Here is a 19,549-nt window from a genome sequence, read left to right on the forward strand (position 1 = left end):
GCAGCCGGGGTGGGGACACTGGAGGCAGGGGCGGAGAGGGATGAGAGCACAGTCGGAAACGCAAAAACGGGAAAAGAAAAAAGCCCCCCCAGCCCCGCCCAAATCCCGAAGCTGGTTTCCGGGCCGTCCCAGGCCCGCCGGGGAAGGGTCGGGGCGGTGTCCAGAGGGGCGGGGGGGAACGGCCCCTCGGCTCCCGCCGCTTAGTTGTCCTCGTCGCTGTCCGTCGGGGCTGATGGCCGGGCTGGTGAAGGCTGTAGGTGGGGCCCTGGTGGGCGAGTACCCCGGGGAGGTGGCGAGTAGGTGGACCCTTCGGGCCTGGTCGGTGGAGTAGCGCTGGGGCTGGTGGGTTGAGTACTTGGGGCTGGTGGGCGAGTAGGTGGGGCTGGTGGGCGAGTATTAGGGGCTGGTGGGCGTGTAGACCGGGGAGGTGGGCGAGTAGGTGGGGCTGGTGGGTGAGTACTTGGGGGTGGTGGGCGAGTAGGTGGGGCTGGTGGGCGAGTACTTGGGGCTGGTGGGCGAGTACTTGGGGCTGGTGGGGCGAGTACTTGGAGGGAGGTCGGGGTGTACTCCGGGGAACTGGGGCTGTAGGAGGGACTGGTGGCGGGTGTACTTGGGTGAGGTAGGACTGTAGCTGGGGAGCTGGGGGGTGTAGGTCGGGGACTGGGGGGGTGTAGCGGGGGCTGGACGGGCTGTAGCTGGGGGAGGTGGGGCTGTAGCTGGGGGAGGTGGGGCTGTAGCTGGGGGAGGTGGGGCTGTAGTTGGGCGACGTCGGGGTGTAGTTGGGCGACGTCGGGCTGTAGCTGGGCGACGTCGGGCTGTAGCTGGGCGACGTCGGGGTATAGTTGGGGCTGGTGGGGCTGTAGTTGGGGGAGGTGGGGCTGTAGCTGGGGGAGGTGGGACTGTAGCTCGGGGACGTCGGGCTGTAGCTCGGAGACGTCGGGCTGTAGCTGGGGGAGGTGGGGCTGTAGCTGGGGGAGGTGGGGCTGTAGCTGGGGGAGGTCGGGCTGTAACTGGGCGAGGTGGGGCTGTAACTGGGCGAGGTGGGGCTGTAGCTCGGCGAGGTCGGGCTGTAGCTCGGGGAGGTCGGGCTGTAGCTGGGGGAGGTCGGGCTGTAGCTGGGGGAGGTGGGGCTGTAGCTCGGAGAGGTGGGGGAGTAACTGGGTGACGTCGGGCTGTAGCTGGGGGAGGTGGGGCTGTAGTTGGGGCTGGTGGGGGAGTAAGAAGGGGAGGTGGGGCTGTAGGAGGGGGAGGTGGGGCTGTAGGAGGGGCTCTGCGGAGTGTAGCCCCCGGGGGAGCGGGGCTCGTAGGCCGGAGACGTCGGCGAGTAGCTGGGCGACATGGCCCCCCCTGCGGAGGGAGGAGACGAGACGGGCCGTCAGCGCCGGGCTCGGGGCGGGGGCGGTGGGGGCGGGGCCGGCGCGGGGGCCTCGCGACGCACACTCACCCGGAGAGGGGATGTAGGGGCTGGACGGGCCGGGGGAGCCCGGGGAGCCCGGGGTCGGAGACCAGGCCGGAGAGTAGCCGGGGCTGAAGCCGCTGGCGTCGGAGGCGGCGCTGGGCGAGAAGCCGGCGGCCCCCGGGGTCATGCCGCTGCCTGGAGTCCGAGGAGGAGGGAGGTTAGCGGGCACGGGACCCGGGTGGCCCGGGGGCGGCCCGGGGCGGCCCAGGCGCCCTCTGTCCCCGTTTCCCCGCCGGCGGGACTACTCACCGACGCTGGGGGACCAGGCTCCGTAGGCCGGCGTGGCCCCCTGGTTCCAGGGCGTCATGGCGGGAGAGGCCCCCATGGGGCTGGGGGGCCGACCCGAAGAACATCCCCGTGGCTGCGGGAAGGAAGAGAGTCAGGCAGGCCCCTCTTGCCCTTGCCGGCCCCCGCCCCCGCGCCCCCCTCCCCACCCCCGGTACTCACGGCCTGCGGCTCCCAAGCCCGGGATGTTGGTGGGGATCTCCATGCCGTACTTGCACTTCTCGGCGTCGAGGAGGAGGTCGAAGCAGCCGGTGCCGGCCGGGGCCAGCTGGCCCAGCATGATGTTCTCCGACACGCCCTTCATGGGGTCGCTCTCGCCGTGGGCGGCCGCCTCCATCAGGACGTCCACCTGAGGGACCGCGCGGGGGAGGCGGCGGCGGCTCAGGTCCCGCCCCGTCCCCACCCCTCGGCGATCCTCCCCTCTCGCCCCCGTCTCCTTACCGTCTCCTCGAAAGAGCACTTCATGAGGGGCCCGGTGTCCTGCCGGTTGACGCCGTGGCGGGTGATGGCCATGAGGTGGCCGCGGCAGGTCATGGTGTCGCACAGCAGCGCCAGGTGCCGGTAGTTGACGTAGGAGCCGTCGAAGGAGATGACGTGGTACAGCTCCCGCTCCAGGGCCTTGCGCACCGCCTCGATGCCCAGGACCTGGTGGCGAGGGGCAGACCGTCGGGCCGGGCCGGGCCGGGCCGAGCCGGGCCGTGGGGTCCCGGTGGGCCCGTGAGTGGAGCACGACCCCACGGGGGAGGGGAGGCTCCTCCCCCCTCCTCCCGTCGGCTCCCGGCTCCCTCCGGGACCCGTCGGGCCGGGGCCGAGCGAGGACGGAGCGCGCCGGCCAGGGAGGTCCGAGGGGTGGGGGGAGTTCTCACCGTGAATATCTCCACGATGTCGTTGGAAGTGGTACGCACGGGGTCCACGTCCTTCTCGCTCAGCACCCGCATCAGGCTCACCCCGTCTGTCTCCAGGATCCACTCCTGCAGGGCCTTGAACTCCCCATCCTCGGTGATGATGATCTTTTTCTTGTTGTCCGTCTGGGGCAGGTGCATGTACACCTGGGGGAGGGCGGGATGGAAGGACGGGGTCAAGGACCGGCGGGAGACAGGGTGGGGGCGGGGGTCCAGGCGGGCAGGGTTACCTTGCTGATCTGCTCGATGCCCTGCAGCGTCATGTCCGTCAGCATGTTGGACTCAATGCAGCGCAGGAACACGTCATCGTCCATCTTGTCCACCACCTCCTCCTCCTGTGGGACGCCGGAGGGTTCGGGCCTTCGCGGGATACCCGGCCCCGCTCCCGCTGCCCCTGGCCCCCGGGGCACCCCGGCCTCAGGTCCCTCCCGAGGGCGGCCACCCAGTCCTCTGATCTCCCCTTCCCGTCGCACCTCCTGCATCTTGTTCTCGTCGCTGTTCATGATGCGGATCCTGAGGACCAGCTTCTCCGCGTTGTCGTCGTTGAAGATGCAGTTCAGGTCATCCCCGAAGCCTGGGTGGGAAAGGAAAGGCAGAGGGTCTGAGGGTCCGCCTCCCGTCTGCAGGTACCATCCCTCCCACCCCCCACAGCTCCTCAGCCCCCGAACTAAGGGCGTCGAGGGGCAGCCGGCCAGGGCCCCCCTCCCCGCGAGCCACCCAACCCACCGGCGTTGATCTTCTCGGCGATCTGCTCCATAGTCAGCTTGCGGTCGGTCATGTGCTTGCGGTCCAGCTCCACGCGCAACAGCCATGGCGAGATGCGGGCCACGTCGAAGTCGGGCATCTCGTAGTACACGTTGACCCACTCCTGGTCCTCGGCCACCACGGTGCTCTGCGGGTTCGGGTCGTAGTAGATGGCCGTGTTGGCCGTCACCTTCCGCAGGGTCGTGTGCTCCAGGCGGCAAAGGATGTCCTGTGGGCGGGAGGAAGGGCTCACGTGGGCTGCCCCCGCCCCGGCACCCTGGAACTCCCCACCCCCTCTCCTCCTCCCCGCCCGGCCCCACACCCAGTCCCCCCGGACCTTGGCTCTCTCGGCGTCTCGGGCCGACTGGCCCAGCAGGAAGACGGTGAGCGAGGGCGTCTTGGGCTTCTTGGAGATGTTGATGAGTTCCTTGAGGCGGGGCACGCCCAGGGTGACGTTCTTGGCCGACACGCCGGCGTAGTGGAACGTATTCAGCGTCATCTGGGTGGCCGGCTCCCCCAGCGACTGGGCGGCCAGGGCGCCCACCATCTCCCCCGGGTGCGCCTGGACGGGGTGAGGGGGCGGGGGAGACGGGTTCAGGGCCGGGGACTCCCTCCGGTTGGAGGTCGGGCCGGGAACCCTCTCCCTCACTGGCCGTCCCCGGGGGAAAGGGTAGGGCGACGAGGTTAATCGTAGTAATCGGGGGAAAGGGTGGGATGGCGAGGTCAATTATAATAATCCAACATATGTTATATTACATCTAATTACTATAATTACGGTATTTACTAAGCCCTCTGTGCCAGGCACTGTACTATGCACTGGGGTGGATACGAGCAGATCGAGTTGGACACAGTCCTTGTCCCACGTGGGGCTAACAGTCTCGATCCCCATTTTCCGGATGAGGGAACTGAGGCCCAGAGAAGTGAAGCGGGCCTGCCCAAAGTCACACAGCAGACAATCGGCAGAGTTGGGATTAGAACCCATGACCTTCTGACTCCTGGGCCTGGGCTCTATCCACGAGGCCATGCTGCTGCTTAGGGTCATGGGTCAACCCATCCCATCTCCCGCCCCCACCTCCAGTCCAGCAGGCTGGCCCGGACCCGACCACCCTAACCCCGCCCTCTGCTTTTGCTTCCCACTCCCCAGACCCCATCCCCTTTGGCCAAACCAGGCAGCTTTCCCATGTCGGCCGGGACATCTGCCCCGTTTCCCTCGGTCCCTTCTCCTCTTGCCTCTCCTGGGGTTGCCTTCGCGCTTTCTAGCTACTGGGGACGTTGAGCGTGGGCAACGGGCAGGGACTCGGAGCCGGGCGGGGGGCCCCCTCCCAACCCCGCCAAGACCGCTAGACTCGGCCCGCGGCAGGGACCCAGGGGCCCGTGGGGATGAGGGGCGGGTCCTTACGATGGCCTGGTTGAACTTGGACTCAATCTCCCCGAGCAGCCAATCGAAGGCCTCCCCGCTGAGGCGGAACTCCTCGGCCATGCGGCGGGAGCACAGCGTGGAGCGCAGGTGGATGTTGAAGAGCAGCGTGGCGTTCTCCTGCGCCTGTCGGCTCAGCGGGTCCTCGCCGTTCACGATCACCAGCTTCTTGCTCAGTTCCTTCACGCCTGGAGGAGGACGGGGGTGCGTGGAGGGGGTGTGTGTGTCCCCTCCCCACTGCCCCCGTCCAGCCACCCAACCTTCATTCAGTCGTTCAACTGTATGTATTGAGTGCTTAGTGCGAGAGGAGAACCGTACTAAGCGCTTGGGAGAGGACAACCCGACAATATAATAGACACATTCCCTGCCCACAGCGAGCCTCTAGTCGGGGGGCGGGGAGAGAGACGAGAGGAGAAATAAATCAATGACGGAAACAGATACGAGTGCTGTCCTGACCTTCCACGACTTTGATGGGGTGTAGGTCGGAGGGGAGCCGGGGGTTGATGTGGAAGATCTTCTGCGCGTTCCAGATCATGCGCAGCAGGTTACAGGGCAGCACCACCTGGGGGGGCGGGGAGGGCGCAGAGGGTCCGTCATCACCCGCCCCACGCCCGTCGCCGCCCCCGCCCCCACCCCGGCGGCGGCCCGCACCTTGCTGTCCCCGGTGGGGAAGATGACCCGCAGGACTTCCCGGTCCTCCCGCATGCGTTCGAACTCGCGCTCCAGCTCGTTCTGGATGTGGGCGTTGCTCAGCACGTCTTTCACCAGCTCCTCCTGGAGGGTACGCCGCAGCGCCCGCTCGTTCGTGTAGTCGAAGCGGAACCTGCGGCGGGGGCGGGCGGCAGCTGAGGCCGGGGGACCTCCCCCTGCCCCCCACCTTGTTGGGCATCAGACTCCTCCGGGCCAACCCCCGCGCCATCACGAGGCCTTCGGGGTCCCGCCCGCCTCCCCGCGCCCTCTCACTTCTTCTCGAAGGCCTTGTTGGAGGGCTTGAGGGTGGCCAGGTTCTGGAACTCGACGCTCTCGCCGGCCAGCCCGTCCTCGCCGTAGCGCAGCTGCACCACCTGGTTGATGGAGTTCCTCACCGTGGCGTCGTACTTCACCATGACCGACTCCATGGACTTGATCAGCCGCCGCTGGATGTATCCTGGGAGGGGTAGGGGGAGGTAAGGGGTCCTCCCGAGCCGGGCAGAGCCGTCCCTCGGGGTCGGCGGGTCCGAGGGCAGACAGGGAACGCGCTTCCCCCGCGATCGGAGAGCCGGGCGGACGGCTGGGGTTGGACCGCGTCGCCAGTCGGCCGCTGGGGCAAGCGCTCTCCAGGCCCAGACAGCCTGGAGGCCGGGGGGAAAGGCCGAGCCCCCCGTCCAAGGGCGAAGGCCTCTCGTGGAAGCCGCCTCCTCCTCCACCTCCTGGGGGTGGGCGGGTGGAGGAGGCCGGCACCCTAGGGGCCGCGGGAGTCCCCTCACCTGTCTCGGCCGTCTTGACGGCGGTGTCGATGAGCCCCTCGCGCCCGCCCATGGCGTGGAAGAAGAACTCGGTGGGGGTCAGCCCGGCCAAGTAGGAGTTCTCCACGAAGCCGCGGCTCTCGGGCCCGTAGTCGTCCTTGATGAAGTGGGGCAGCGTCCGGTGCTTGAAGCCGAAGGGGATCCGCTTGCCCTCCACGTTCTGCTGCCCCACCACCGCGATAACCTGATGGGGGACGGGAGCCGGAGCACGTCAGACCGGCTGGCCCCGACCTGCCGGGGCGGGGTCGCCGCTCTGGACCCCCTGTTCCCCCCACGCCACCTCTCTTGCCCACCCCGTTCACGACACCTCCCCTGGACCATACGCCCCGCTCATCCCCTCACTCTCCGGCCCTACGAGGACAAAGGCGGTTTTACATTGGTCTTGGGCCTGCCACCAGGGCCCGTCTCTGTCCTTTCCGGCACATTTTCTTTTCTGGCATTCGTTATGCGCTTATTACGTGCCAAGTACCATACTGAGCGCTGGGGTAGAGCCAAGCTAATCAGGTTGGATAGTCTCTGGTCCCAAGTGGGGCTCAAAGTCCCAATCTCCAATTTACAGATGAGGGAACCGAGGCCCAGAGAAGTGAAGTGACTTGGCCAGGGTCACCCAGCAGACAAGTGGCAGAGCTGAGATGAGAACCCACGTCTTCTCATTCAATCGTATTTATTGAGGGCTTACTGTGTGCAAAGCACTGTACTAAGCGCTTGACTTCCAGGCCCGGGCTCTATCCGCTAGGCCACGCTGCTTCTCTTTGTTTTGTGCCTGCGTTTTGGTTGTGTCCCTGCACGGCCTTGGTGGGCAGGCCAGTTGTTTGTCTTCTCTGGGCTTTCTGGATCTTTCCGTGAGCGCGGCCCCCCGTCCCGCCACCCCACGCTCTGGGACCGCAAGCCCTCTACTGACTGTCGACCTGGCCCCTACCAAGCGCTCAGCCCATTGCTCTGCGCACCGGAAGCGCTCGATGAGGACCATCGATGGCCTCTCCCTCCACGTTCGGGGGAGCGGATGGGAGAAGGGGTGGGGGAGGGGGCGGGGGCCCCCCCAGACCTGGGAGATGTTGATCTTGGAGCCCTTGGCACCAGAGACGACCATGGACTTGAAGTTGTTGTACTCGGACAGGGACTTCTGCGCCGACGAGCCGGTCTTGTCACGGGCGTCGTTGAGGATGCGGTTCACTTGGTTCTCGAAGGTCTGCCGCAGCGTGTTCCCCGGGGTCGGCTCCAGCTCGTTGTTGTGGGCCTTCTCGATCACCTGCGTGCCGATGGGAGGTGATCTGCTTTCTCCCCCGTGCTGGTACTCGATAAGTGCTTACTATGTGCCAAGTGCCGGGGGAGACCCGAGGTCAACTAGACTCTCAGCTCATCGTGGGCAAGGAGCCTGTCTACCAACTCTCCTGAGCGCTTAAACCCAGTGCTCTGCGCACTAAGCGCTCAATAAATAGCACTGATCGAGATTGGCCCGGCCATCTCCTCCCCTCCCAGGATGCTCTCAGCCGCCCAGTTCACCTCAATGACATCCTGTTTGGCTTTCTTGATGGTGTTCTGAATGTCCTGGTAGGTCTTGGCATCGGCGATGGAGTCTCCGATGCCTATGGTGTGGCCTGGAGGGGGCGGGGAGGAAGCGTCAGCGGACTTTGGGGAGACTATCTTGGGGCGCTGCGGGGGTATGGAGAGCAGGGGATCGAGGCCTGGAAGGGGAAGAAGTATCTTTCCCGGGCCCCGGTCTGGTTCGTCTACCGTTCTCACTTTCCACTTGCTCTCTCAGTGGGCTCCTCTGCTCCGTGCCTCTAGCTCTCCTCTCTCACCTGTCCCGCCATCCTACACCTCCTCCTCCCCCTCCTGCCCTGAAGACATCGCCCAGAGGAGGTCCGGCGGCACCTCGGACTCATCGTGCACACGATGAGCGCTCAATGAATACGACGACCAGGCTGACTGACCTTCGATGAGCAGCCAGTTGTTGATGACGGTCTGGATGTTGGAGTAGAAGAGCCTGGTGGTGTCGTGGCCCATCTCCAGGTACGAGATGTGGACCAGGGACCCGGCCGAGGTGCCCAGGGACTTCTTACACAGTATGCCCATGATCAGCTCACCGTTCTCCACCACCACCTGGGGGTGTCCCCAAAGCCGTGAGAACCCAGTCGCCTTCTCCCGAGCCTCCCCGACCACCTGGGATCCCCTCCCGGCACACCGGTGCCCCCGCCACCTGCCGTCCTCCTAACCTTGGTGTCCCCGGGCGAGATGTGCTTGTAGGGCCCGCTGTCTTCGTCATCCGGGTGGGTGCTGTGAGTGCGGATGCAGTTGATGTGGCCGGGCACGATGAGGGAGAAGATCTGCTTGCCCGTCCATAGCGGGCGCGGCTTCAGGATGGCCGGCTGGGGCACCTTCCCGTCCCACGTTGACAGAAACATCAGCAGGTTCATCACTTCGCCCTGTGCCCATCCCAGGAAGGGCAGTCGGAGACAGATGGGGAGCGTGAGAGGACAGTGTGAGGGGAGAGGAGAACGTGAGGGGAGAAGAGAGGAGAGCGTGAGGGGAGAAGAAAGGAGAGCGTGAGGGGAACACCTCCTCAGGCCTGAGGGCCACAGTGCTCAGGGATCAGCCGCCCCCAACCCACCACACCAAGGGCTGCTGGGGTTTTTAGCCCCACCGGGCAGCACCACTTGGAGGCAAGAAGAAACAACTCCCCCGCTCCATGCTGCATTTCCTCCAGCCCCAACCTCCCCCCGGGGCCCTGCTGCCGACTGACCCTCTCCAGGAAGACATCCCTCTTGGTGAACTTGCGCACGGCGGTGAGCGTGTCCTGCACGATGCCCATGACGGGCCGGTTGCTCTGGGGAGTGACGATCATGCGGGGGACCATGGCCAGCTCCTGGATCTCCGCCCGCGTCTCCAGCGACTGGGGCAGATGCAGGTTCATCTCGTCCCCGTCGAAATCCGCGTTGTACGGCGTCGTCACGCTGCGGGGTGGGGAAGGGAGGGGAGATCGTGTTCGGGCCCCGTCCCGCTCCACTCCCGGCCCCCGCTCTGCCCTGCACCCCCGCCCCGCCCCTGACCTGAGGTTGAGGCGGAACGTGGACCAGGGCAGGATGCGGACGCGATGCCCCATCATGGACATCTTGTGCAGCGTCGGCTGCCGGTTGAAGATGACGATGTCGCCATCGCACATGTGCCTCTCCACCTGCACGGGGGTTTTGAGCGGGGTTGGGAGCCTGACCCGGAGAGGGTCGGGGGAGGGAAGACCAGCAACCTCCCCGGGCCCGGGGGCACCCGGCCCCCCACCTTGTAGCCGATCTGCAGGTGGAGGTCGCTGGGCTTGGGGTGGAAGCGCAGGTCGATGCGGTCCCCGTTGTCCCGGATGATGTACTTGGCCCCCGGGTACTGGCTGTTCCCCCGCCGCACCAGCTCCTGCAGCCTGGACGGAGGGACGGGATGACGGAGGGACGCTCGCACCCGGCCCCCTACTTCCCCGGGACCGCCGCCCCCCGGCCCCAGACCCCCCGCACCTGTCGATGTTGAAGGGCGTGACGATCTCGGCGAAGGTCATGTTGGCGGCGATGGAGCGGGGCACGCCCACCTGATCGATGGACAGGTTGGGGTCGGGCGTGATGACCGTGCGGGCCGAGAAGTCCACTCGCTTGCCCATCAGGTTTCCTCGCACCCGCCCCTCCTTGCCCTTCAGCCGCTGCTTCAGGGACTTGAGGGGTCGGCCGGACTTCTGCATGGCCTGTGGCCGGGGAGAGAAGAGAGGGGAGCGTCGGAGGGGGGCGGGGAGGCCTGTCCCCTCCCCGGCTCCAGCGGGCCCGGCCGCCTGCGTCCCTTCCCCCGGCCTCCCGACCCGCTCGGCACCCCCAGGAGCCTCACCCGGGGCAGACCGGGCAGCTCGTTGTCCACCATGGTGGCCACGTGGAACTGCAGCAGCTTGACGTCCTCGGCGATCACGTGGGCGGCCGCCCCGTTCTGCTCGTTCCGCCGCAGCTGGTTGTTGATCTTCACGATGTCCGCCAGCTTGTGGGTCAGATCGTCCTGGGACCGGCGGAGCCCGTCAGCCAGGGGGACCCCCAGCCCGCCGCCGCCCCCTCCCCCGCCCCGCCCCCCCGCCGCGGGCCGACCTGATTGCGGGCGGAGCCCTGCATGACGACGGCGGGCCGCACGGAGAGCGGGGGCACGGGCAGCACGGTGACGATCATCCACTCGGGCCGGGCGTAGCGGGGCTCCATGCCCAGCACGAAGCACTCCTCGTCCGAGATGCGCTTGAAGATCTCGTGCACCCGCTCGGGGCTCAGCAGGATCTTCTTCTCCTGCGAGTCCTCGTTGACGTGCTTCCACTCGGCGTACAGCTCCAGACCCGTGCGCCGGATGCGGGGCTGGTAGCGCCCGCAGCCCCCGTGGCCCTACCGCGACACGGCCGGTCAGAACGCCCGCCCCTCCCGGGCGGCCCCGTCTCCCCAACTCTAGACCGTGAGCTCGTCGTGCGCGGGGAATGTCACTTCATTGTTGTTCTGTACTTTCCCAAGTGCTCTGCACACAGTAAGCGTTCAATAAACACAACCGAAGAAATGAATGAACAGATACCGCCCGGTGGCGAGAAGGTCCGACCCGGTCCCTACCTTCTCCTTGGTCAGATCCTCGTCGCCCTCGGGTTGCTCCACGCCAAACTTGTTGTCCATCTCCTCACCGCCCTCGCAGATGTTTTTGCCTTTGCACAGGTCGTAAACGTGGGTCAGGCGCTTCTTGGGCTGCCCCTTCGATTTGCCCAGTATGTCCTTGATCTTTGGATTGTTCTGGTGGAGGGACGCGGGAGAGTCGTCACCGGGACCCCGCCGGGGCGGATCCTCCCCCGCTCACCCTCGCCCGGCGGCCCGTCCACCTACCGCGTCCACGAGCAGCTTGGAGCAGAAGAAGCAGACGCAACGGAGGACCTTCATGGTCTTCACCAGGAAGCCCACGTGGAACACGGGTTTGGCCAGCTCGATGTGGCCAAAATGGCCCGGGCACTCCGTCATGTTTCCTGAAAAGGCCGGAGGGTCGGCCCAGGGCCCGGGACGACGCCGTTTCCCTCCCCGCTCCGCCCGCTCCCCGCCAGGGCCCCCTCCAGCCCACTCACCTGCACAGGTCTGGCATCGCCCCGTCCGCTCGATCACGCCCTGCCGCGGGTCCATCAGCCCCCCGAGCTTGGGGCGCCCCCCCTCGGTCGTCTCCGGGTACTTGATGCCCCCCTCCGTCACCGACATCCGTTTCTGGGGTGGGGGAGGAGGGAGAGAGGGAGGGTCACCGATGTCTGGGGGGGATGGGGGAGGACGACGGACTCCTGGGGCATGAGCCAGCACGGGCAGGGATGGCGCCCGTTGGTGCCAAGCACGGTCCGAGGCACTTGGCAAGCAATGGGGAAAGTAATGGACTCAGGTCCTGCCCTTCCGGGGCTGGATCTCAAGCAGACGCAGAGAGTACCAATCCATCAGTGGAATTTATCCAGCACTTACTACACGCAGGGCCCTGGTCTAAGCGCTTGGGAGAGTCCACCGCAACAGAATTAGCAGACACAATCGCTGCCCATAACGAGCTGACATGCTAGAGGGGAGACTGACATGAATCAGTGATATTTACTGAGTGCTTACTAGGTGCAGAGCACTGGACTAAGCGCTTGGGAGAGTACGAGCAGCGTGGCCTAGTGGACAGAGTCCAAACCTGTGAGTCAGAAGGACCTGGGTTCGAATCCCTGCTCTTCCATCTGTCTGCCGTGTGACCCTGAGCTTGTCGTTTCATCTCCCTGGGCCTCGGTTCCCTCATCTATAAAATGGGGATCGAGACTGAGACGCCCATGCGGGACAGGGGCGGCTTCCAACCCGATTCGCTTATATCCACCCCGGCACTTAGTACGGTGTCTGGCACAAAGACAGCGCTTAGCAAACGCCACAGTTATTACAATTTGACAGAATCAGCAGACACTTGCCCTGCCCGTAACCTGCTTCCAGGATAGAGCATACCTGTAACCTACGGACCGTAAGCTCATTGTGGGCAGGGAATATCGTACTGTGCTTTCCAAGTACAATAAATACGCCTGAATAAATACGCTCGAGTGAACGAATGAATGGGACTCGAGCGTATGAATGGACGGAGGCCGGGGGGCCTGGGAGTCGGAGGATCCGGGTCCTCATCCCGGCTCCAACCACCTGTGTGCCGGGTGAACTTGGGCAAGTCCCTTCACTTCTGGGCCTCGGTCACCTCATTTGTAAAATGGGGATTATGACCTCGAGTCCCATAGGGTGGATCCCGCTTGCTTGGATCCACCCCCGTGCTCAGTACGGTGCTCGGCACATAGCAAGTGCTTAACGACTACCAGAGTTATGATTATTCTACTTGGGGAAGGGATAGCCCCAGGAAGGAACTAAGACACGGTAAACAAGGAAGTACCAGAAAATCAAGGGGAAATGGGCTCCGTCGAGGGCAAGCAGAGGGTCCCGGGGGGCACGCTCTGGCCCCAGGCACCTGGCTTCTGTCAGGGGAGGAGCACTGGGAACTCAACCGGGACCTGAGGCCCCACTTGGGGAAGCACATCCAAGCCCCACTTTTCCTCACCTCCCACTCCCTTCTACATCACCCTTTCTCCCTCTGCTCTTCCCCCTCCGCGCCCCACAGCACTTGTGTAGATATCTGTATTTTGTTTATTCATTTTGACGCCTGCCCCCCATCCCGGATTGTGAGCTCGCTGTGGGCAGAGGGACCGTCACTCTTTCCCGACCGCTCAGTACAGTGCCCTACCCACAGTAAGCACTCAATAAATACAACTGAATGATATCATCGTGTCGAATGAGGTGATGCTGGGCCCACAGTAAGAGCTCCGTACTACTGATGGGATTGGGATGGGTCAGCCAACCTATTGCAACTGGATTCTCCACAGCGCCCTGCACATAGTAAGCGCTCAGTACCGCTGAATTGAAGTAATGCTCTGCACACGGGAAGAACTCGATCTGAGTGATGGATTGGGTCGTGTCTGCCGACCTGTTGCAACCGGATTCTCCGAAGCGCTGAGGACACTGCTCTGCACGTAGCGAGCGCTCAATACTACTGAGTCGAAGGAATGCTGTGCACACGGTAAGAGCTCCATCTTTGTGATGGATTGGATTGTGTCTGCCGACCTGTCGCAACTGGATTCTCCTAAGCGCTTAGGGCGATGCTCTGCACCTAGTGAGCGCTCAAGAAATAGCGCTTGTGTACATTGGTATATACTATTTCCCCATTTTATTAATAATGTGTGTATATATATCTATGATTTTATTTATCTGTTGTGATGGTATCGATGCCTGTCTTGATTCTATTTATCGTGATGTTGTCTTGTTTTTCTCTTGTTCTGTTTTGCTCTGCCATCCGTCTCCCCCCGATTAGACTGTGAGCCCGTCATTGGGCAGGGATGGTCTCTATCTGTTGCCGAATTGTACGTTCCAAGTGCTTAGCACAGTGCTCTGCACATAGTAAGCGCTCAATAAATATTACTCATAATAATGTCTGTATTTGTTAAGCGCTTACTATGAGCAGCGCACTGATCTAAGCGCTGGGGGAGATACAGGGTCATCAGGTTGTCCCACGTGAGGCTCACGGTCTTCATCTCCATGTTACAGATGGGGTCACTGCGGCCCAGAGAAGGTAAGTGACTTGCCCACAGTCACCCAGCTGACAAGTGGCAGTGCCGGGATTCGAACCCGTGACCTCTGACTCCCAAGCCCGGGCTCTTTCCACTGAGCCACGTCCCATCGAATGAATGACTACTTGTTTGGTCGACTGCCTCCCCCTTTTAGACTGTGCGCCCGTTGTTGGGCAGGGCTGGCTTCGTGAGAAGCAGCGTGGCTCAGTGGGAGTCAGAGGTCGTGGGTTCTGATCCCGACTCCGCCCCTTGTCAGCTGGGTGACCGTGGGCAAGTCACTTCCCTGGGCCTCGGTGACCTCATCTGTCAAACGGGGATGAAGCCTGGGAGCCTGACGTGGGACAACCTGATTCCCCTCTATCTCCCCCAGCGCTCTGCCCATAGTATGCGCTGAAATACCAACATTATAATTACTTCACTTCTCTGCGCCTCAGTCCCCCCATCTGTCAAACGGGGATGAAGCCCGGCAGCCCGGCGGGGGGGGGGGGGGGCCACCCGATCGCCTCGTGTGCCCCCAGCGCTTATCGCTACTGTTTCTGTCCGTCTCCCCCGATTAGACTGTAAGCCCGTCAACGGGCAGGGACGGTCTCCGTTGCCGATGTGTCCATCCCAGGCGCTCAGTCCAGTGCTCCGCACGTAGTAAGCGCTGGATAAATGCTACCGAATGAAGAGTCTTGGCACACAGTCAGCGCTTCAAAAATAAAAGAGGGCCATCGTCACCCGCTGCCGACGGGTAGAGTGCAAGCGCTCAACGGAGGCGACGGAGCGGAGGAGGGACTAGCCCGGGTCGGGGCGAGCAACTCACCAGCTCATCGGGGCTGAGGACTCCGAACTGCACCCGCTTGATGGTGCGCAGCGGGCATGCGCTGTCTCCGGAAGGGGTCCCCCCCCCGTGCATGGCTGCGGCCGCGCCGCGCAGGCGCAAACCTCCCTACAAAAACCCGGCGCCGCCTCTTCCTCGCCGCTCAGTCCCCGCCGGGGCGGCCAACAGGCAAGACCTCCCGGAGTCGGAAAAAGGTGGGAGGCGGGGAGGAGAAGGGGGGGGAGGGGAGGGAGGGAGGGAGGGCGCGCGGAGAAGAGAGAGAGGAAATCGCGCGACGGGCTTCCTCCTTCCCCCGGACCCTGGGGTTTTAGCCGACAGCCAGAGGGAAAAAAATAAAGGGGGGTGGAAAGGAAGCCCTTAGAGATAAATTAAAAAAAAATAATAAATAAGTAACCGGACTCCTTAACGGCTGAGGCGACGGCGGTTTGTCTCTCCCCCTTCCGGGAGGCCCCCTCCTCTCCAACCGTCCCGACCGCGCTCTCAGCGCTTCTGAGGAGAGCGAAGCCCGGGTTCCGCCTTTTATAGCCTCGCCCCCTCTCCTTTCCCGCCCTCCCTTGCGCCGCGGGGCCGCACGCACGAGGCGCTTCGGCGCGTGCGTCGGACGTTAATTTGGCCCCGCCCCCCTTCGTCGCTCTCCTTCCCTCCTCCCCCCCCCCCCCCCCCCCCGCCGTCTCCCGGCTGTTGTTCCCGACGAGGCTAAGGGCGGGAAGGGGGGGCGCGGGCAGGGAAGAGGCGAAGGAGTCGACGCCGACGCCGACTCCGACTCCTCCTCTTCCTCCTCCTCTTCCTCGTCCACCTCCAGAGCGGGGCGAGCTGTGAGGGCGAAGGGAGCCGGGTGAATAAAGCGAAATAAAGGGGTGAAGGAAAAGAGATTCCGGCTCCCCCCGCCCCCCGGCGCGTCGTGGTTTCGCTTTCCATTCTATGATTTCCCCCCCCCCGGGGGGCGTGGTCTAGGTGGCGAATGGCCAGGGGGCGGGCTGGCTAAAAGCGCGCCTCATGAATATGCAATGAGGTCGTGAATATGCATGAGGCGGGGGTCCGGGCGCGAAGCCGGCCGAAAGTTTCCGATGTTGGCCGAGCGGAGGGCCGTTGGGCCTGGGCCCGAGGCCGCGCCGCCATGGAGGCCGACCGGAAGAGAGGGGTCGGGGGCCGCCGTCCTTGTGAGGGGGGCAACCCCCTGCCTTTCCCTCCCCGTTTCGACGCAGAGAGGACACCACAAACTGAATAAAAACAATTTATGTTCAACAAGTCACCCCGATCCCCACACTGTTTGACCAGAGGAGGGTCGGGGGCAGTGAGGCCTACCCCCTTCCTCTCCCCAGCTCCAGTGAACCCCCCTAAGTCCCCGCCACGCTCCCCCCCGACTAAGCCCCGTCCAATCCTCAAACCCCTAAAATTCCCTTCACACCCTTTCCCCTCCCCGCGACCCCACCGTCCACCTAAACGCCCTTCCTTCCGGTCACCCCCCGAACGCGGGTCCCTTGCCCCTTCCGAATCTCGGAGGGCCTGGCCTCCTCGAAGGGAACGGTCCGCTTCCCGAAAGCCTCACCCCCCGGTGGAGGATCCCAAAGAACGACCACCCCGCCAGGCCCGCCCCGGACGCGCCAAGCGCCCCGGTGAACGTGGCCCCAGGCCCCGACGACCTCAGTCCCCTCCCTCCGCCACCAGGCCCTCCTCGAGGGGGCCCCAGCCGGCCTCGTCCCCGGCCCCCTTCCTCTCGCCGCCTCGGTCGCCCCGGTCGCCCCGGTCGCAGCTGAGGTTCTGGGCGGTGATGATGGCGATGCTCCCCAGGACCACGCCGGCGCCCATGATGTCGGACGGGGCCACGGCCTCGTAGAGGACGTAGTACTGCAGGGCCAGGGCCACCACCACCTCCGAGTGCAGCACGGCGCACACCAGGGCCGGGTGCGCCTTGGTCACGGCGTAGCTGGCGCACATGAAGGAGACCAGGGCGAGGACGGCCACCGCCACCACGCAGCTCCACGTCAGGGGGTCCCGGGGCCAGACGGGGGTCTGGAGGACGAAGAGGCTCGGGAGGGCCCCCAAGACGCCGACCACGCCGAACAGGAAGGCCACGGTCAAGAAGCGGGAGGGGAAGTCCAGGGAGCGGTAGACCAGCAGGCCCAGGGCCAGGGCCAGCCCGCCCAGGACGGCCAGCACGTAGCCCAGGGCCGTGTAGACGCCCTCGGCCCCTTCCTCCAGGGTGCCCAGGTTGGGCCCGACGATGATGAGGAGGCCCAGGGTGCTGCCCAGCAGGCCGCACCAGTCGTAGCCGCTGAGGCGCTGGCTCTCGAGGCACAGGGCCAGCAGGGTGGAGCAGACGGTGGACGAGCCCTTGCGCACCGTGGAGGCGTTGCCGCTGGGCACCACCAGCACGGCGCTGTAGGCGCAGCCGATGCTCAGGACGTTGAGCAGGGCGTGGAGCCAGGCGCGGCCCCGGGCCCCCGCCGGCCCGAAGAGCGGCCGGCGCCGGGACCCCAGGGCCGCCGCCAGGGGCAGGTGGAAGAGGCAGCGGCACAGGAGCAGCTCCAGGGAGGGCAGGCGGCTGGTCTGGTAGGCCATGCGGGAGAAGGGCCCCACGAAGCCCGCCGGGAGCCCCCCGCCCACCAGGGCCACCAGGAGCCCCTTGGTGACGTCCGAGGGCTGGCAGCGCCGCCAGAGGTTCGGGCAGCGGGGCGCCCGCGCCGTCGGGGAGGGAGACTGGTGCAGGAGGTCGGCTAAGGTCCAGGAGGAGGAGGAGGGACGCATGCTGCCCTGGAGAGAGACCGAGGACGCGGGCGGAGTTGGGACGGGCGGAGGAGGCCCGGGGGGGGGGGGGACGGGGAGGGAATGCCCTGGCCGGGGGGCCGGTGAGAGGGAGGGGTCCGGCTGTGTTCGGAAGCAGTGCAGCCCAGTCAGAAGGACCTGGGTTCCCACCCCGGCTCCGCCACTCGTCTGCCGTGAGACCTGGGCGAGTCGCTTCACTGCTCCGGGCCTCAGTTCCCTCATCTGGAAAACGAGGATGGAGATTGTGAGCCCCACTGGGGGGGACCGTGTCCAATCCTATTAGCTTGGATCCATCCTGCCGCTTAGTATGGTGCCCGGCACATAGGAAGTGCTTCGCAAATGCCACAGTTATTATTTTGGGGTTGCTGGAAGTGGGGGAGGGGTTGGGGCGGATGACCAGTCTCTGAGGCGGTGGGTCCCCAAGTATCCAGGGACCTCGGTGTAGACTGGTGGGGTGATTGCTCTAGCGGGCAGAGCCCGGGCCTGGGAGTCAGAGCACCTGAGTTCCAATCCCGGCTCCGCCACTTGTCTGCTGTGTGACCTCGGGGGAGTCACTTCACTTCTCTGGGCCTCAGTTCCCTCTCCTGCAGAATGGGGATTCGATACCCGTTCTCCTCCCTACTTAGACTGTAACCACAGTTTGGGACCTGGTGATCTTGCATCTACCCTAGTGCTTTTATTTATATTTATCTGTTATTTGTTAAGCGCTTACTATGTGCCTGGCACCGTACTAAGCGCCGGGGTAGATCCAAGCTAATCAAGTTGGTCACAGTCCCTGTCCCACTTGGGGGTCACCGACCTAATCCCCCTATTAAGTTGTCCCGGACCCTCCCAAGCGTTTAGTACAGTGCTCTGCACACGGTAAGCGCTCAATAAATTCCACTGAATGAGTGAATGAAATGAACAAATGGATTTTCCAGATGAGGTAACTGAGGCGCAGAGATAATAATAACAATTCTGGTATTTGTTAAGCATTTAGTACGTGCAAGGGACTGTACTAAGCGCTGGGGTGGATACAAGCAAATCAGGATGGACCACAGCCCCTGTCCCATGTAGGTTCACACTCTCAATCCCCATTTTCCAGATGAGGTCACTGAGGCCCAGAGAAGTGAAGTGACTTGCCCAGGGTCATCCAGCAGATAAGTGGTGAGGCTGGGATTAGCACTTAGTACAGTTCTTGGCACATCGTGAGCGCTTACTAACATTACCACTTCTACTAGTAATAATACTGATAATAATATCAATGTTATTATTAGTAGAAATATTGTTATTATTGTTATTAGTAGTAGAAGTATTTGTCCTTAGGATGGGGACAGATCCGGGTTTGAGCCCGGGAGGGGCAGCTCTCCAGGGCGGACAGGAGGACCCACCTCAGAAGTCTGGAGTGTCCATGTCCCTTGACCAAGCTGGGAACTCAGAATAATAATAGTAATAATAAAACTGCAGTATGTGTTAAGCGCTTACTGTCTGCTGGAGTGGATACAAGCAAATTGGGTTGGATACAGGATGGGTGCTATGGCATGATGTGGTGTCATTTATTTTAATATAATCATAGTAATTAGGGTATCTGTTAAGCGCTTACTATGTGCCAGGCACCGTACTGAGCCCTGGGGTAGATACAAGCAAATTGGGTTGGACGGAGTCCCCGTCCCTTTGGGCACTTGATAATAGTAATAATAATAATTCACTCCACCCTCAGCGCTTATGTCCATATGCGTGACTTCTTGATGTATTTTAATATTTGTCTCCCCCTCTAGACTGTCAGCTCCTTGTGGGCAGGAAACGGGTTTACCGACTCCGCCGTACTGGACTCTCCCAAGTTCTTCGTCCAGTGCTCTGCACACGGTAAGCGCTCAATAAATCCCAGTGGGTAGATACGAGCTAATCAGGTCGGACACAGGCCGCGTCCCACAGAGGGCTCACTGTGCCCCGCGTCCCACTTTACAGATGAGGGAACCAAGGCCCGGAGAAGTGAAGTGACTTGCCCGAGGTCCCACAGCAGACAGGCGGCG

General features: G+C 63.6%; 2 protein-coding genes across 2 annotated transcripts; both read right to left on the bottom strand.

Moving 5' to 3' along the window:
• Window positions 1-200: 200 nt before the first annotated feature.
• POLR2A (RNA polymerase II subunit A) lies at window positions 201-15,261 on the bottom strand. The gene is made up of 29 exons (XM_029055560.2): window positions 14,754-15,261; window positions 11,414-11,546; window positions 11,181-11,317; window positions 10,917-11,090; window positions 10,419-10,700; window positions 10,171-10,332; window positions 9,813-10,033; window positions 9,589-9,721; window positions 9,363-9,487; window positions 9,056-9,266; window positions 8,529-8,738; window positions 8,247-8,415; window positions 7,816-7,910; window positions 7,358-7,561; window positions 6,274-6,496; window positions 5,771-5,954; window positions 5,459-5,630; window positions 5,264-5,369; window positions 4,790-4,995; window positions 3,728-3,952; window positions 3,373-3,619; window positions 3,120-3,220; window positions 2,877-2,981; window positions 2,611-2,793; window positions 2,186-2,389; window positions 1,907-2,093; window positions 1,709-1,820; window positions 1,445-1,594; window positions 201-1,347 (listed from the first exon to the last, which is right to left on the bottom strand). Exons 1-29 carry the CDS (start codon window positions 14,844-14,846, stop codon window positions 201-203), a joined length of 5,901 nt encoding a protein of 1,966 aa, XP_028911393.1. The 5' UTR covers window positions 14,847-15,261.
• A 1,132-nt stretch (window positions 15,262-16,393) lies between these two features.
• SLC35G6 (solute carrier family 35 member G6) lies at window positions 16,394-17,519 on the bottom strand. The gene has a single exon (XM_029055562.1). The coding sequence runs from the start codon at window positions 17,517-17,519 to the stop codon at window positions 16,416-16,418; it is 1,104 nt and encodes a 367-aa protein (XP_028911395.1). The 3' UTR covers window positions 16,394-16,415.
• Between the last annotated feature and the right edge of the window lie 2,030 nt (window positions 17,520-19,549).

Source organism: Ornithorhynchus anatinus, chromosome X5 (genome assembly GCF_004115215.2).
Source record: "Ornithorhynchus anatinus isolate Pmale09 chromosome X5, mOrnAna1.pri.v4, whole genome shotgun sequence".
NCBI classification, from domain to species: Eukaryota; Metazoa; Chordata; class Mammalia; order Monotremata; family Ornithorhynchidae; genus Ornithorhynchus; species Ornithorhynchus anatinus.

What these genes read in the sequence shown, in the direction of transcription:
- POLR2A (XM_029055560.2), bottom strand. Translation starts at nt 14,846, where the DNA reads ATGCACGGGGGGGGGACCCCTTCCGGAGACAGCGCATGCCCGCTGCGC. An exon ending in ACGCCCTTCAACATCGACAG is followed by an intron (nt 9,722 to 9,812) that starts GTGCGGGGGGTC and finishes CCCTCCGTCCAG; the next exon opens with GCTGCAGGAGCTGGTGCGGC. An exon ending in GGGCTTGGGAGCCGCAGGCC is followed by an intron (nt 1,821 to 1,906) that starts GTGAGTACCGGG and finishes TCCTTCCCGCAG; the next exon opens with CCACGGGGATGTTCTTCGGG.
- SLC35G6 (XM_029055562.1), bottom strand. Translation starts at nt 17,519, where the DNA reads ATGCGTCCCTCCTCCTCCTCCTGGACCTTAGCCGACCTCCTGCACCAG.